This window comes from Mizuhopecten yessoensis, unplaced genomic scaffold (assembly GCF_002113885.1).
Source record: "Mizuhopecten yessoensis strain PY_sf001 unplaced genomic scaffold, ASM211388v2 scaffold3649, whole genome shotgun sequence".
NCBI classification, from domain to species: Eukaryota; Metazoa; Mollusca; class Bivalvia; order Pectinida; family Pectinidae; genus Mizuhopecten; species Mizuhopecten yessoensis.
The window spans coordinates 54653-72633 of record NW_018405150.1 but is presented as its reverse complement, the minus strand read 5'-3'; the positions used below and the strand labels follow the sequence as shown (position 1 = coordinate 72633).

Sequence of the window (17981 nt, the reverse complement as noted above, 5' to 3'; positions counted from 1 at the left end):
ATCCTTGCAAAGACGTCATGTAAATACCACCGTTTTATTTGTTCAATTATGTGCACATTGTTTGCTTAAATGTATAAAAGTGATTGTAAGCCTTTGTTTTTTGTTTACACAATTATAACCATTACTATTATCCATATGTTGTAAAGCGCCTTAGAGTAATTTTACAAATTGTATAGGGCGCTATATAAATGTTGAATATTATTATTATTATTATTATTATTGACTTGCGCAATTGAAGAAAAAAAATTCCATTGTGATTAATTGAATTCTACCTAGTAGTTATAGAGTATGGTAATTTTGATATAAATGATAATTGCTATGGTATCATGATGGAATTGTCATCACCCAAAAATTCCAAACATGAGTTAAATGTAACTTCTCTGTTGTTTGTTTACTTTTTGGTCACGTTCGTATTACTACTCATTTCTGTTCACTTGGTGCATATAGTGGCATTGCAGTACAAATTTAAATATATAGATATAGAGATTTTATACAGAAATTTCAATTACAGCTTGGGTACATTATGACTCACAAAACTATAAAACAATCAGATACTGGTACTGTAAAACCTCATATATTTTCATAGAACTTTTGATTTTATTCAGGATGTTGTTCTATAAGGCCCAATCCTCTCTGATCGTTTAATGGTGAAGAGACAAAATCAATATACTAAAATGATCCTGTAACAGACCAAAGTGTGATCCTGTAACAGACCAAAGTGTGATCCTGTAACAGACCAAAGTGAAGTCCTGTAACAGACCAAAGTGAAGTCCTGAGAACATGAGTTAGATTCTACAGTACCAGTAGATACCACAAACATGTTGGTTTGATTCTGCACAAGAATGCAGAATCACAAAGTCACATAACATTAAGTCAAAATAGAAACTTTCATCCATTTACACACATTTCATAAAATAACATAATAAAAACATTTCACTTGACAATAATAAACTAATAACAAAAACAGTTTTAAAAGTAAGTATCAAAACTATATGCCAAAAGTCAGCATATACCCAATAAAAACAATTCTGCATTCTTAACAATTATTCACATGTTATGTGTAATTAAATATGTATAAAAGTAAGTAAACAATTTCATATAAAACACAGACTTTGATATCATCGTTGAATTTTATTAAGATACCTAGGTAATACATTTTTTGGGATAAAGTGTTTCATATAAAAAACAAAGTTCTGGCATAGAGTGTACACGTATATACAACACCGAAGTACTGAGGGACCTCTTTATCCTTGGGGAGGTCACTGTCTATTCCAAAAAATGTTTGATGAGAAGTAAAATTTGCTACACTAACAATGTTATAAACATTCTGGTTTTGATCATCTGAAAAAAAACACTCCCTAGAATCCAGAGAAAATAGTTTAACCTGTGTATCTTAATCTATGGTTGAGTTTCACCACACAATACAGCATTGTGCTAGGAGTGGAGGGTGATGACCAGCTACGAGATTACTCGTCACACGTGTTGTACCAGTCCTCGCTTTCAAAGTATCACTTCGCCAAAAAATAACTTCTATCATTAACATATTCTATAAACCTTCCAATTACGTAAAAATCTGCCTTGGATATGATGTAAAGCTGTAGGAACCTCGTAAATATTCTCAGTGGAATCATGTCGTCATGAATCGTCTCATTTGTTTCCAAAAACAGTACTGTTGGCTGTTCCCAATCTTTATCGACAACACAAACTCAGGATTCAGGTCTACAGGGAAAACAGATTACAATTCATAATTTAAAAGAAAAATTAATATTTCAATTCCCACATTTAACCTATATGAAATGCAATTTACATCTGAACTTCTTTTTGGAATTATTTTTGGAATTATCATAAATAGCAATGAAGAATGATTTTATTTTGGTGGATGATTGCCAGCCCTGTTATGACCAAGTAAGTTTGATTTCTATTTTCAATTGTAGTAGAGGCCACTGTAGAAAAAAAACAGGAACTTCGAACACTGTATTGGGTACCTTAATCATTTTATGGAGTGTGAACCATACCAGGAATTTCCTACGTTTGGATACAAGATCAGTTAAATATAAACATCAAGTAAAAACTGCTGTGTATTAGTAAGTACTGTCAATTCACAGAAAGCAATAATCAGTTGTTTCCTTTACTGAATTCGATTTAAATGGAGATATTTATCAGGAAAAAAGGGTTTGACACAGGAAAAATAACCATCAAATGTCATCTTTCTACTACCAATATTAATACAACACACAACACCACAGGAACCCATCTATAACACTGAAAACCATATCAAACTGTATGGTATTTATCCTAAAATTATATTCCCCTTTAAATATTTCAAACATGGAACTCAAGTAATTAATTCTCCCAAATTGTCTTCATCTCATAAATACTTTAACATTATCAGGCATCATAAAAAACATATTTAATACCCATCTTAAAACGTGTCATATCACAAATAACAATTGTAAACCTTATTAGCAGATATGGTCATTTTTATAAAGGCATCTTAAAATTTAAATGTGATATTTACAGTCACTTTGTAGGATTTCCATATGAAATAATTTTAACAGAGAATTATATTAATTTTTGTTTCATGTTCATGGCTATTTTTCCACTCTTAGGAAGAATGTTAAACATTACCCACTAAAGTATATAGTGACACCTGTCTTATAAGATACTGTGGGACAACATATATTGGTCAGACTAGACAGGATAGCTTAATGCACAAGTTTTATTAGTTAGTTTTCATAAGAAATCATGTCAGTTTACACAGGATGTTGGAAACTTGGGGGTCAGATTAGACAGGTTTCACTATACATCTTGTGTTGGTAGTGACATTTAAATTTGCTTTTGTAGTAGTGTGATGATTTTATGGGCTACATACAATAGAAGGTATGAATAGCATTGAAGCCATCCGTGACCTTTACCCCATACAAACCCCTGTAGCATTGAAGCCATCCGTGACCTTTACCCCATACAAACCCCTGTGGCATTGAAGCCATTCGTGACCTTTACCCCATACAAACCCCTGTGGCATTGAAGCCAGCCATGACCTTTACCCCATACAAACCCCCATGACCTTTACCCCATACAAACCCCGGTGGCATTGAAGCCAGCCATGACCTTTACCCCATACAAACCCCTGTAGCATTGAAGCCAGCCATGACCTTTACCCCATACAAACCCCCATGACCTTTACCCCATACAAACCCCTGTAGCAAACAGTAGGTGTACAATGGAACCTTATTGGATCTAAACACTCCAGTGACTTTCTCACTGAGCAAATCAAATGTCTTGAACTAAAGAGCATAGGTTACCTGTCTATAGGATTCTGGACTGCCACTGATAATAAGGACGAGCAGTGTCTGTGCAGCCACAAATAGAGGAATTTATCAAAACAAAGAGAATATTCTAACACATGCAATAAAAAAATGAAAATGGGCATGGTGTGGTGAACGTTCCTGGTGATCACCATTAAGAGTTTAGGAGATCGAACAAGGTTCCAATGCACTGGATAACAGAGCCGGCAAATCTTCCACATTACTATATAGGTCTTTTAATGAAACTTTTAAGGTCCACCTAGCTATACAGCATCATTACTTATATTTACTCTATCTGAAGGCATGGATAGCAGGATAATCGTGATTCTACACCGCTCCTTATATCACTTCATATTAAACATCAGCTAGCAATATGGTCACTAAGGAAATAACTCCTACCTCTGTATAGGATTGAAGTACCATGACAAAAGCACTTTGTTTGATCACTTTCATATATCTGTATGTAGCCGTCTCTCAAAAAATACCTTCTTTCTCTTTATTGATATATACAACACAAGTAGGATTTTAAAATTACCTCTTAACATTTTAATAAGGTCTAAGAAATGGTTAGCAGTCAGACATGGAGAAAAGGGAATTATAAGTCAAAGGTAACGCATAAATAGAAATTCAGGATTTAAATGGTAAGTGTTCCGGTATAATCTTATACAGACAACAGGATCAGAATGAAATACTGCAATGTGACCAGAGTAAATTCATTAATACGATCTTGTACGCCACCACAAATATACCTATTTATCTTGATTAAGCTATCCTATCGTAGCTTCTTTATCCTTATCTTAACATAATCTACATAGGACAAAGTCACTTGTACTGATTTTGCCTAATCTGTTAACTACTTTATTTCCTCAGGCTTATAACTTAGCAAAGGAATACTGAATTCATTGGAATATGTAATCTGGCACAACTTCTGTCTGATGTGAAATCTCCTTCCTTGCTTAACTGCAAACTTGAGCTTTTCCTGGTGAGTTCTTTCCTGTATGTACTGAACTGCAAACTTTGATCCACGTTTGTGTGTCTTCTGATCGTCACTACACTGAACTATGGCCTTTCACATGGGAAACTACAGACTTGGTCTGTTTCACAACCTCTGTGTAGTAAGTTCTATAACACTTGTTAAGGGCGACCCACTGTGTAGGTTATACAACACTTTTAAATGAAGGTTCCTTGCAATGCACTGACAGATGTGATACTATCTTGAAGGGTCTGGGATCAGATGTGATACTATCTTGAAGGGTCTGTGATCAGTTGTGATACTACCTTGAAGGGTCTGGGATCAGTTGAAGTCTAACAAATGTTACTAGAGTCACTCCTTTAGTCAAAGCTGTGTTGAACAGAGGTGTGCCTATGCCAAGCATCTTTTGTTACTGGCTGTTGAAGAAATACTGAAGCCAACATTTGATGTCTACAAATATCAATGCTTCAAACAGCCGATCATCACCAACAACACAGTATACTCAGTCATGTCCACATCAATTTCATTGGGGTGGGGATCCTGATTGATGTGCCAATGTGTTATGGTGCAGACATATTTTCTTTCATGCCTTCTGATGGTTTTTTAAAGGAGAAACACTTTTGTTGATCACGACACTCTCAAGAAAGTTTATTCCAGCAAAATTATAAGTAATCACCATAAAATTGGAAAAGCTCAGACAAAATTCACATTGCTTGTAGCTTTGCAGGACATTTCATTAATCCTGTATATTGTGGCCTGCCAGAGCTTGTCTTTGTCAGTCATCACTTGTGGCTGATACTGAGTGTAGCTGATACTGGGTGTAGCTGATACTGAGTGTAGCGGGTCTTTGTCAGTCATCACTTGTAGCTGATACTGGGTGTAGCTGATACTGGGTGTAGCTGATACTGGGTGTAGCCGATACTGGGTGTAGCTGATACTGAGTGTAGCGGGTCTTTGTCAGTCATCACTTGTAGCTGATACTGGGTGTATCTCCAACTATTTGATACGAAAGTCTCATACATATGACCAAATCATGTACACACCAAATGTTTATTTACAGTAGACTGGTCTGTCACATTATAGTTGATTGTGTCACATGGGTTTCTTCTGGCGAATTGGATTTTCTTGCTTTTCACAAATTAAAATGTTCTCTATATGGAAAGTCTGATATTATATGTCGAGATTCTGAGAGACATCAGTCTGACAAAAGAATATCCACTTAAATCTACTTGCTTCACTACTGATATTTATTATGGTGCTTAAATTCTAGTGTTATTTATTACCTAAAGGACACCATAATCGACTCCTCTTCCTAAGCTATGTAAAATCTCTAATTGGTAACTAGTCTAAACAATATTTAATGAACCTTTAATTGTCATTTATATGTATAAGACTTAGTGATTTGTAGGAATAAAAGTAAAAACAGATTTAAAGAAAAAATCTCATCAATCAGCAAGATAACGCTTAGATCTATCTACATACTAAAATGAACATTTGAGAGAAGCGTTTTGCAACATAGTAAAGGGAAAAAAAAGATTTTCATTCCAAAAAGTTAACGTTGAAATATCAAGTATTAAAAATATAAATATGTAAGGTCATTTTGTTTCATTATAATTAGTTTTTACCATCGCAATTTTTTTTTTGAATCTGTTCAATGGCATTCTCATGATTACCTGAAGATTTCTGTACAGGGCATCACAGAGGAAGAGAGTTTTGTACAGGGCAACACAGAGGAAAAGATTTCTGTACAGGGCATCACAGAGGAAGAAATTTCTGTACAGGGCATCACAGAGGAAGAGATTTCTGTACAGGGCATCACAGAGGAAGATATTTCTGTACAGGGCACCACAGAGGAAGAGATTTCTGTACAGGGCATCACAGAGGAAGATATTTCTGTACAGGGCATTACAGAGGAAGAGATTTCTGTACAGGGCATCACAGAGGAAGAGATTTCTGTACAGGGCATCACAGAGGAAGAGGATGATATGAATCATTCAAATAATCATGATATTTTAAACAATTATCAAGTAACAAAACAAAAAAAAATCAATAATTTTAAGAAAAACTTTATATGAAGGAAAAAAGGTCCTTTAATGGAATTGTTTCAATATTTCCCACTTTTATACTTGATTTATCAATGTATCATAAGGTAACATTAAAAGTGAAGAACATTATTTCGTCACTAACCTCTGTACAAACTGTTTGTGTATGATCATCTAGCACACAACAATATATACAATTCATTTGGTCTTAACCCAATCAAAAATGTCAGGAAATCTAAATACTAAATCCTAAATTAACACTACCTCCTCATTAGTCCTGACAGATTAAGAATCCTCTAAACCTTCATAAACGCATTTTTAATTAGTTATTCCATTAAGAATGTTAAGTTGATCTTCTTTAAAAACATGATTAAATCTCTTCTTTTTGGGAGTGTCAAATTAGATCAATGTTGTGAGCAATAAGAAGTATGGATTTCAGACATCTCCCGAAGATCTCTCTGGATCTCGCAAGGATCTCTCTGGATCTCACAAGGATCTCTCCAGTAGGGTTACAGCATTTCTCAATTCTTTTATACTTTAGCATACCAAGAATTACAAAACAGCTGACCCACAGCAAGGCTTACATGACAGAACTTGTTCATGCCAAGTCGCGCCAGTCCTGAGCAGGAACGATCTGATGTTGCACTTTCATCTTCTGCAACATACACCTCAACTGGAGGGAAATATTTCAAAATAATTTCCCTTTCCAGAGACAATCCTTTGTTACAGAGTCGACATAATGCCAAGGAGAAGCTGCCATTTATCCAGTGGACTTGTTTCCCTCTGTTGACTTTCACCACTGCTTGTGAACATGTGTGGAGCTCCAATTCATCAAGTGACAATAAGAAAACAGGCTCAGATGGGAAGATGTGTCACATTTATGTGAGACAGATCCAGCATGTGTCTGTAATGCAACCAAAAAATAATTATCCATTATAGGAATATTGAATAAATTGTTAAAGAAATAACAAATTTATTAAAATCTCCTCAGGATTGTTCCCATTAAATGGCGAATGAATTGTACTTGTAAGATATATTGATCTGTAAGATTCAGCAGGAGATAAGCTGTAAATTATTAAAAATATTTCATATAAAATCCTCCACTTTGTTCCCCTATATATCAAGCATCATGTTGACCTTTTCCTTCAGGCAATCAATGCGTCGCTTTCAAAAATCTTTGTATTAAACTTGTATATGTACAAACATATAAGCATTACATGAAAAGTCAGCAGAACATCATGTCTTTCGTGTACACCACTGTAGTGTATTGTCAAGGAACACAGAAACTGATGGGATTTGGATAAAATAGTAGGCAATACATACTCACGACTAATAGAGTCTATCACCTCTGTTGACAGAGAAAATCTCAGAGGGTAAGATATTTAAGTTTAGAAGGAGTCTTTGCAATGAGATAAACTTTAAAACTCTTATCCCAAGGGTTGAGATTTCTCTTCTCTACAGGAGACATGATAAATTTCTGCTTTTTCTCCCATATTTTTCTACTGTGAGTATAAGTTGTAATGGTAAACCAGCAGCACCAGGCCATTATTAAGAGCTCATGAAATGTGTGACAAATTTGTGAATGTAAGCTTTGTAATGCTGCATGAAGTGATAAAGCGATGGTGATACTTGTACAATGTTAGCATTGTGTGAGCTAGGCAGATGAAGACGGCTTTATGTTATGCATAGAAAAACCAGGAATATACCTATAGATGAAGGTTTGGGGAAATTACGATGTCTACTAGAGGATACTTAAATCTATTAATTACCTGTTAAACTTCTTAGAGAACTGGGCTGCACTGTTAGCATCCTGAAACGTCACTGTGGCTTTCTTCTGACCTTTAAGCATCTGGACACTCTACAAAGGAAATAAAAAAAAACATATTAAGCTCAAAACATATTAAGCTCAAAACATATTAAGCTCAATTATTTTTGCAAAATTCTTCTCGGTCTACAATTCTATAGAAGTGAAACTAAAAGTCAGGATGTCTTTTCTGGGATCCTTTTTTCATAATTGCACATAAACAGTATTTCATAAACAGTATTCCATCAACAGAAAATTGGCCCCCCTGACTTTGAATAAGGTTGAAGGCCCCTGACTTTGAATAAGGTTGAAGGCCCCTGACTTTGAATAAGATTGAATGTCATTCATTTGAACAAAACTGGTAACACTTAATCCCTGCATGCTACTGGACAAATATCTTCATCCTGAGTTGTTTAATTAATCAGAGGAATTTGTTTAAAGAATTTTAAGACAAATGAACCCTGTGACCTTGAATATGGATGAAGGTGATTCATGTAAACAAAATCAGTGGCCCTTTATCCCTGTATACGTATGCTTCTGGCCAAATATCACCCTGGCCATTCTGGTTATTCAGAAGAAGTTGTTTAAATGTTTGTTTAGACAATATAACAAGAGGCCCAAGGGCCTTAGCGGTCACCTGAGTTATATCATAGGTACTGGTAGCTTTATTTTATTGTTTAGATGTGATGTGGAAATCAGCATGTAAACTAAGTGAAATACAATACTTGTCATGTCATCAATGGATAAGAATTTGAAAATATTGGTAAATGTTCCCTTTGGGGCCCCGCTCTAGCCCCTGGGGATGGGGCAGGAATCCTAATTTTACAAAGTAAAACTCTCATTTACCCAAGATGATTCTGACTAAGTTTGAGCAATTTTCTGCTGAAAATGGATAAAATATATACCGAAAAGTGTTATTTCCCTATATAAACTATATTAAACGTTAACCCCTCCCCAAGGGAGAACGGATAGCTCGGGGTCCTGATATTTTCAATTTAAATAAAGCCCCTGATGATCTTTCTTTCCACGTAAAGAAAATCACTGTAGTACCTCTGAGTCTGGAGAAGAAGATTTTTGAAATATTGATTAATTTTCCCTTTGGGGCCCCGCCCTGGCCCCAGGGGTCGGGGTAGGAATCTCAATTTTACAATTTGAAACCATCTACCTCCAAGGATAATTCTCACCAAGTAAAAATAATTTCCTACAGAAAGTTGTCAAAATATACCCAAAAGTGTTATTTCCCTATATAAACTATAGTAAACTTTACCCCCTCCCCAAGGGAGAACGGATAGCTCGGGGGTCCTGAAATTTACAATTTAAGTAAAGCCCCTGATGATCTTTCTTTCCACGTAGAGAAAATCACTGTAGTACCTCTGAGTCTGGAGAAGAAGATTTTTGAAATATTGATTAATTTTCCCTTTGGGGCCCCGCCCTGGCCCCAGGGGTCGGGGTAGGAATCTCAATTTTACAATTTGAAACCATCTACCTCCAAGGATAATTCTCACCAAGTAAAAATAATTTCCTACAGAAAGTTGTCAAAATATACCCAAAAGTGTTATTTCCCTATATAAACTATAGTAAACTTTACCCCCTCCCCAAGGGAGAACGGATAGCTCGGGGGTCCTGAAATTTACAATTTAAGTAAAGCCCCTGATGATCTTTCTTTCCACGTAGAGAAAATCACTGTAGTACCTCTGAGTCTGGAGAAGAAGATTTTTGAAATATTGATTAATTTTCCCTTTGGGGCCCCGCCCTGGCCCCAGGGGTCGGGGTAGGAATCTCAATTTTACAATTTGAAACCATCTACCTCCAAGGATAATTCTCACCAAGTAAAAATAATTTCCTACAGAAAGTTGTCAAAATATACCCAAAAGTGTTATTTCCCTATATAAACTATAGTAAACTTTACCCCCTCCCCAAGGGAGAACGGATAGCTCGGGGGTCCTGAAATTTACAATTTAAGTAAAGCCCCTGATGATCTTTCTTTCCACGTAGAGAAAATCACTGTAGTACCTCTGAGTCTGGAGAAGAAGATTTTTGAAATATTGATTAATTTTCCCTTTGGGGCCCCGCCCTGGCCCCAGGGGTCGGGGTAGGAATCTCAATTTTACAATTTGAAACCATCTACCTCCAAGGATAATTCTCACCAAGTAAAAATAATTTCCTACAGAAAGTTGTCAAAATATACCCAAAAGTGTTATTTCCCTATATAAACTATAGTAAACTTTACCCCCTCCCCAAGGGAGAACGGATAGCTCGGGGGTCCTGAAATTTACAATTTAAGTAAAGCCCCTGATGATCTTTCTTTCCACGTAGAGAAAATCACTGTAGTACCTCTGAGTCTGGAGAAGAAGATTTTTGAAATATTGGATAATTTTCCCTTTGGGGCCCCGCCCTGGCCCCAGGGGTTGGGGTAGGAATCCCAATTTTACAATTTTGAAGCCTCATCTACCAAGGATGATTCTGACCAAGTTTGAAAAAAATCCATCTACTGGTTCTTGAGAAGAAGTTGAAAATGTAAAAGTTTACGCACGACGCACGACGGACGACGGACGACGACTGACGGAAAGTGATTGGAATAGGTCACTTGAGCAAAGCTCAGGTGACCTAAAAAGATGCAAGCTTATTTTGAAACAACAATTTTACTGAATTTGCTGTCATGAGGTTAATCATTTATCCATCCAGTCTCTTGTAAATGAAAACAGATTTATCCCAGCAGACAGTCTCGGACATCAATCCTTCCTTTTCATGAAATATTCTAAGGTTGGGTTTTTTCGGCAAAAAATGTCCCTCAGTTGTAACTAGTACATACAATTATTCAAAAAGTAATTAAATCCTTTATCTATCCCTGTTACCTAGTTGACCTAGAGTTTCAGTTATTTTCACAAGACTCAATACAGGCAATAAGAAGGGAACATTCCTTATATATATAGGTTTGTACAATACTACTATGTCTTCAGCTGTTACAAAGTTAGACAGGACAATCCCTAAATATATAGGTTTGTACAATACTTCACTGTGTCTTCAGCTGTTACAAAGTTAGACATAACAATCCCTATATATATAGGTTTGTACAATACTTCACTGTGTCTTCAGCTGTTACAAAGTTAGACAGGACAATCCCTATATATATATAGGTTTGTACAATACTTCACTGTGTCTTCAGCTGTTACAAAGTTAGACAGGACAATCCCTATATATATAGGTTTGTACAATACTTCACTGTGTCTTCAGCTGTTACAAAGTTAGACAGGACAATCCCTATATATATATAGGTTTGTACAATACTTCACTGTGTCTTCAGCTGTTACAAAGTTAGACAGGACAATCCCTATATATATAGGTTTGTACAATACTTCACTGTGTCTTCAGCTGTTACAAAGTTAGACAGGACAATCCCTATATATATATAGGTTTGTACAATACTTCACTGTGTCTTCAGCTGTTACAAAGTTAGACAGGACAATCCCTATATATATAGGTTTGTACAATACTTCACTGTGTCTTCAGCTGTTACAAAGTTAGACAGGACAATCCCTATATATATATAGGTTTGTACAATACTTCACTGTGTCTTCAGCTGTTACAAAGTTAGACAGGACAATCCCTATATATATAGGTTTGTACAATACTTCACTGTGTCTTCAGCTGTTACAAAGTTAGACAGGACAATCCCTATATATATATAGGTTTGTACAATACTTCACTGTGTCTTCAGCTGTTACAAAGTTAGACAGGACAATCCCTATATATATAGGTTTGTACAATACTTCACTGTGTCTTCAGCTGTTACAAAGTTAGACAGGACAATCCCTATATATATATAGGTTTGTACAATACTTCACTGTGTCTTCAGCTGTTACAAAGTTAGACAGGACAATCCCTATATATATAGGTTTGTACAATACTTCACTGTGTCTTCAGCTGTTACAAAGTTAGACAGGACAATCCCTATATATATATAGGTTTGTACAATACTTCACTGTGTCTTCAGCTGTTACAAAGTTAGACAGGACAATCCCTATATATATAGGTTTGTACAATACTTCACTGTGTCTTCAGCTGTTACAAAGTTAGACAGGACAATCCCTATATATATATAGGTTTGTACAATACTTCACTGTGTCTTCAGCTGTTACAAAGTTAGACAGGACAATCCCTATATATATAGGTTTGTACAATACTTCACTGTGTCTTCAGCTGTTACAAAGTTAGACAGGACAATCCCTATATATATATAGGTTTGTACAATACTTCACTGTGTCTTCAGCTGTTACAAAGTTAGACAGGACAATCCCTATATATATAGGTTTGTACAATACTTCACTGTGTCTTCAGCTGTTACAAAGTTAGACAGGACAATCCCTATATATATATAGGTTTGTACAATACTTCACTGTGTCTTCAGCTGTTACAAAGTTAGACAGGACAATCCCTATATATATAGGTTTGTACAATACTTCACTGTGTCTTCAGCTGTTACAAAGTTAGACAGGACAATCCCTATATATATATAGGTTTGTACAATACTTCACTGTGTCTTCAGCTGTTACAAAGTTAGACAGGACAATCCCTATATATATAGGTTTGTACAATACTTCACTGTGTCTTCAGCTGTTACAAAGTTAGACAGGACAATCCCTATATATATATAGGTTTGTACAATACTTCACTGTGTCTTCAGCTGTTACAAAGTTAGACAGGACAATCCCTATATATATATAGGTTCTGTAGGATTCTTCACCTTGCCTCCACACCTCATACGTTAACTTACCTCCACTTCTCCGATGCCGAAACACATCTTCTTAATGTTTGCCTCCGTGGTGGACACTGAAAGGTTGTCTATAGACACAACCTTGGACAAGGGAGGCGACTCTCCTACCACTACTCTCTATCAACAGAAAGGCAAAGTTAAGAAAATGTTTTAAAATAATTACCTTCAATTAATAATTTTACTATGACACTACAGTGAAAGTGTATAACCTAATCTCTGAGTTATCTGATATCTTGTCTAATTTTGATACATCATGTCAGACTAGACAGGCTTCACTTATTTGAGTGTAAAGATGATGGTCTGCTATATTCAAATTAGTTAAAAGACAAGAGGCCTATAGGGCTTATATTGCTCACCTGGATATTTGAGCAATCATGGGAAAATATTCTCAATAAAAGTAATTTTGAAAATATTTCCATATATTGAGGCTCCTTGCCTTTAGACTGTTCCAGACTAAATGCAACTGTACACTACTCTACCCCAGCATGCTACTTGTCAAATAAAAACACCCAGGGCCTCGTGGTAATGCAGAAGAAGTTGTTTAAAGGTTTTTACATATTTTACCCCATTTGACCTTGGAAGTAGGTCAAGGTCAATCATTTTGGGAAACTTTATAGCACTCCATGCCAGGTACCTACTGGCCAACTAACATCACCCTGGGCCTCCTGGTTAATCAGAAATTTTTTTTTTAAGGGTTTTTATATATTTGATGCAAGTGACCTTTGAAGTAGGTCCAGGCCATTTATTTTGGGAAATCTTATAGAATTCCATCCTAGGTACCTACTGGCCAAGTATCATTACCTTATGTGTCTTTGTTATTTAGAAGAAGTTGCTCTAAGTTTTAACATATTTGACCCATGTGACCTTGAAAGTCAAGGTTATATATTTGAGGAAAATGTATAGCACTCTGTCCCAGGTACATACTGGCCAAATATCATTGTTCCAGGCCTCTTCGTTATTCAGAAGAAGTTGTTTAAAACGTTTTTAACACATCTGACCTTTGTCATTGTGAAAGAAGGTCAAGGTAATATGTCTTAAAAAAAATAATCATAGCACTCCATTTCAGGTACCTACTGGCCAAGAATCCTCCCTCTTGGCCTCCTGCTTATTCAGAGGAAGTTGTTTAAAGATTGTTATATAATGACCCCTGTGACCTTGAAAGTGGGTAAAGGTCATTATCATTAATTAGAATTATAGTACTCCATCCCAGGTACCTTCTGGTCAAATATTGTTGCTCTAGGACTCTTTGTTATTCAGAAGATGTTTAAACGATTTAAACACGTTTGACCCTTGTGATCTTGAAAGTAGGTCAAGGTTTATTCTGGAAAGTTTATAGTACTTCATGTCGCGTACCTTCTGGCCAAGTATTATTACTCTGGGCCTCCTTGAAGGAGTTGTTTAAAGGTTTTTCCATGTTTGACCCCTGTGACCATAACAGTACGGCAAGGTCATTTATATGAATAAACCTTATAGCACTCTTTCCCAGGTACCTACTCGCCAAATATCCTGGCCCTAGGTCCTTCAGTTCTTAAGAAAAAAAATTTCAAAAAAAGGTTGACTGATGATGGACAACACACGATACTATAAGCTCAACTGGCACTTTGAGCAAGTGGAGCTAAAACATGTTTCACTCCTTTGGATACTTAATTTTGTTTACTTAAAAATAAAACTTACTAACGTTATAATACAGTCCAACTTGTATAATCAGACATAACCCATTGGTGTCACTCTTTTTTAACTTAAGAAAATTCCTTCATGTAAGAATAGAATGACATTATGGAATATGGTTTCTTAAGAAAACCTTTAAAATGTAACGTTTTTGAAACCTGGGTGAAATCTAGGTGAAAGTCTCACCCTGCCTTCCTGATTCTGAACAACCTTCCTCTGACCAGGTCCAGCAGGCTTGCTGATCACCGTCCTCTGACTGTTACTGCCAGATAAGGTCACCTGACGGTCATCTTGGCCTCCAGTTTTGTTTATATTCTTCAACATTACTGTTCTAGAAATCACTTTTCCATGGCTGTCCTTATTCAGAATGGTAACCCTCTGTTTCAACACCAAATTCCCATCCTTTCCCGTGTTAGCATTTTGGTTAGTATTTCCCTGAGTTGTATTCTGACTAGGCATATTCACTTGTCTGTTCTGATTTCCTTGTTGTGAGTTTTGACGCTGTACATTTGTATTTGGTCTGTTAATATTCCCAGGACCAGGAGGCCTGGTATCCGGACGTGGTCCTCCCCTCGGGCCGCTTGGTCGGTTAGCTGGGAATTGTTGCTTTGGACCACCCTGCCCTGGCCCACCTAACTGTTGGGGTTGCCTAGGGCCAAATCGTGGCTGTCCAGTATTAGGGGTCCGAGGCTGAAAATGCTGACCCTGGTTGTGTCCTTGACCCTGCTGGCCAGCACTGTTCTGCCAGATGGCTTTGCCTGGCATGTTGGTCTTTGCTGAAGGTATGGGGGCAACACCTTTTTCTACATCTGCTATGGTCTTCCCTGTGATGGATTTATTTTAAGGAAAAAATAAAATCAACATTAAAATCATCATATAACATTCACAGAAAAACAAAGATGATTTTAAACTAGATGTTAGTTAATTCACAAAGATATCCCTCCTACCCACTTCATTTTATCTATGTATTCAAACTTTGTTTGCAGGAAGTTTGCAGTGGGTATAATACCCCAACCACAAATTCCTTCTTTCATGCACATCTACATAGGATGTTCTTTCCCTGTGCCAAGATACCAAACGAGAGGCCCAGGGGCCTTAACAGCTCACCTGCTATGTTTTTTTTATACACAACAAACAAACTTGATGTGTGGATGCTTATTTTACATAATAGTATGGTTTTGTAGCATTTATGATAGAATTTGTAATACTGTTGCATTTATAAATTAATATATGATCTCAAAATGTAAGTACTTTAGCATAACCATTCTAACAATAAATATGCATTAATAAAATCAGATTTTTTTATTCAACCATTTTTCTAGGATAGTTTACCAAATGTCTCATTACACAGTGTAATTACTTTTTTCCCTTCAACAAACTCTTATTATTAGGACCTAAGGATCCTCCAGGTCAAATTAGGTTTAACTCAGTTTTACTTTATCCATAATCAAGAAATAGGATTTACCTATATTCCCCAATTAAGCAAAACATGCGTCTCCTTGGTTCAAGGATGTTGCAGACAAAAGGAGGTTCGAATCCATTTAACCCTAACCCTAACCCAAGGATCTTATATATAACATACATTTCCCAATTAGGCCCCACACCTCTACCCCTACAGGGCATTGACACCCTTTCTTTATACAAAGTGATTCCTTACTCTTACTCAAAGAATAAGATTTTCCTATACTTCCCATAGTTGACCTCACCCCTGTGCCCTTTGGATAGCCACATACTCCATTTAACAGACCCGAAATCCTTTTGGCCTGGGGATGCTCCAGACTATTTGAGGTTAAAATCCAGTTTACCATATTCAAGAAGTAGGATTTCAAAAATTTACCTACGTTTCCCTTAATGGGCCTCATCCATCTGTTCACTTCACTTATACAAAGTTGAATCCCATTGACCCGATGATACTAAAGACCAATTTAGAATAAAATCCCTTTACCGATACTCAAGAAATAGAATTTTGAAGATTTACCTTATATTTCCCCATTTCCGATATTGTGCTCCACCTCTGATCCCCCAGAGGGGCCACACCCTTCATTTATATAAAACTTAGTCCCCTTGGCCTAAGGAGGCTCCAGACCAGTTAAGATTAAAATTTCTTTATTAATACTGAAGAAGTAGGATTTACCTAAATTCCCATATTGGGCCCCGCCCTTCTACCTCCTGAGGAGCCACACCTTTCATTTATACAAAATTGATTCCCCTTATCCTCACAATGCCCCACATCAGACTTGGACAAAATCCATTCAGACATTCTGGACTTTTATGTGAAAAGTTGACAGACAGACAATGGACGACGCACCACAGAATATTCCAACAAACATTTAGGGAGGAGTTTTGCTTACAAAGATCTTGAAGCAGAAGTTTAAAGTTTGATACCCCCAAGATAGTCAATTGATCAATACCTGTCTTCATGCACATCCACATTGATATACTTTCACTGTGCCAAATTACGAAAAAAAAAAAAAGTTTAGGAGGAGTCATGCTTACAAGATTCATGAACAGACAGACAGATGAACAAGCGATTCCTATATACATTCCCAAACTTTGTTCGCAAAGGGGCATAATAAAAAAGAATAATGAAATAGAAATTAGTAGAAAAGCAATAATTTCATCAATTATGATCACCTGTTTATAACAACCATTTATCAATAACAACAACCTTCATATAAAGAACAATGTTATGTTTTACATAACACCCTATCCAGTCAACAATTACCTGTCTGTAAAAATCAGCCATCAATTATGATCACCTGTTTATAACAACCATCCATCAATAACGACAACCTTCATATAAAGAACAATGTTAAGCTTTACATAACACCCTATCCAGTCAACAATTACCTGTCTATAAAACTCAGCAATCAATAATGATCACCTGTTTACAACACACATTTATCAAGAACAACAACCTACATATAAAGAACAATGTTAAGCTTTACATAACACCCTATCCAGTCAACAATTACCTGTCTATAAAAATCAGCCATCAATTATGATCACCTGTTTATAACAACCATTTATCAATAACAACAACCTTCAAATAAAGAACAATGTTATGTTTTACATAACACCCTATCCTGTCAACAATTACCTGTCTGTAAAAATCAGTCATCAAATATGATCACCTGTTTATAACAACCATTTATCATTAACAACAACCTTCATATAAAGAACAATGTTATGTTTTACATACCACCCTATCCAGTCAACAATTACCTGTCTATATAAATCAGCCATCAATTATGATCACCTGTTTATAACAAACATTTATCAATAACAACAACCTTCATATAAAGAACAATGTTAAGCTTTACGTAACACCCTATCCAGTCAACAATTACCTGTCAATAAAAATCAGCCATCAATTATGATCACCTGTTTATAACAAAAATCCATCAATAAC

General features: G+C 36.1%; 1 protein-coding gene and 1 long non-coding RNA gene across 6 annotated transcripts in view; both read right to left on the bottom strand.

The window, feature by feature from the left end:
• Positions 1-1118: 1118 nt before the first annotated feature.
• LOC110447900 lies at positions 1119-4046 on the bottom strand. The gene is made up of 2 exons (XR_002462646.1): positions 3182-4046; positions 1119-3041 (listed from the first exon to the last, which is right to left on the bottom strand). It is a non-coding gene; the product is annotated as an uncharacterized LOC110447900 (long non-coding RNA).
• A 1-nt stretch (position 4047) lies between these two features.
• The window catches only part of LOC110447899 (RNA-binding protein 33-like), a 56561-nt gene continuing 42627 nt past the window's right edge, over positions 4048-17981 (bottom strand). For all 5 annotated transcript variants that reach the window (XM_021493878.1, XM_021493880.1, XM_021493881.1 and 2 more), the window contains 4 exons: positions 14756-15393; positions 12902-13018; positions 8093-8181; positions 4048-7227 (listed from right to left, as the gene is read on the bottom strand). In XM_021493878.1, coding sequence (XP_021349553.1) covers positions 7179-7227; positions 8093-8181; positions 12902-13018; positions 14756-15393 — 893 coding nt within the window. In that variant the 3' untranslated portion in view covers positions 4048-7178. The remainder of the gene's footprint in view (positions 7228-8092; positions 8182-12901; positions 13019-14755; positions 15394-17981) is intronic.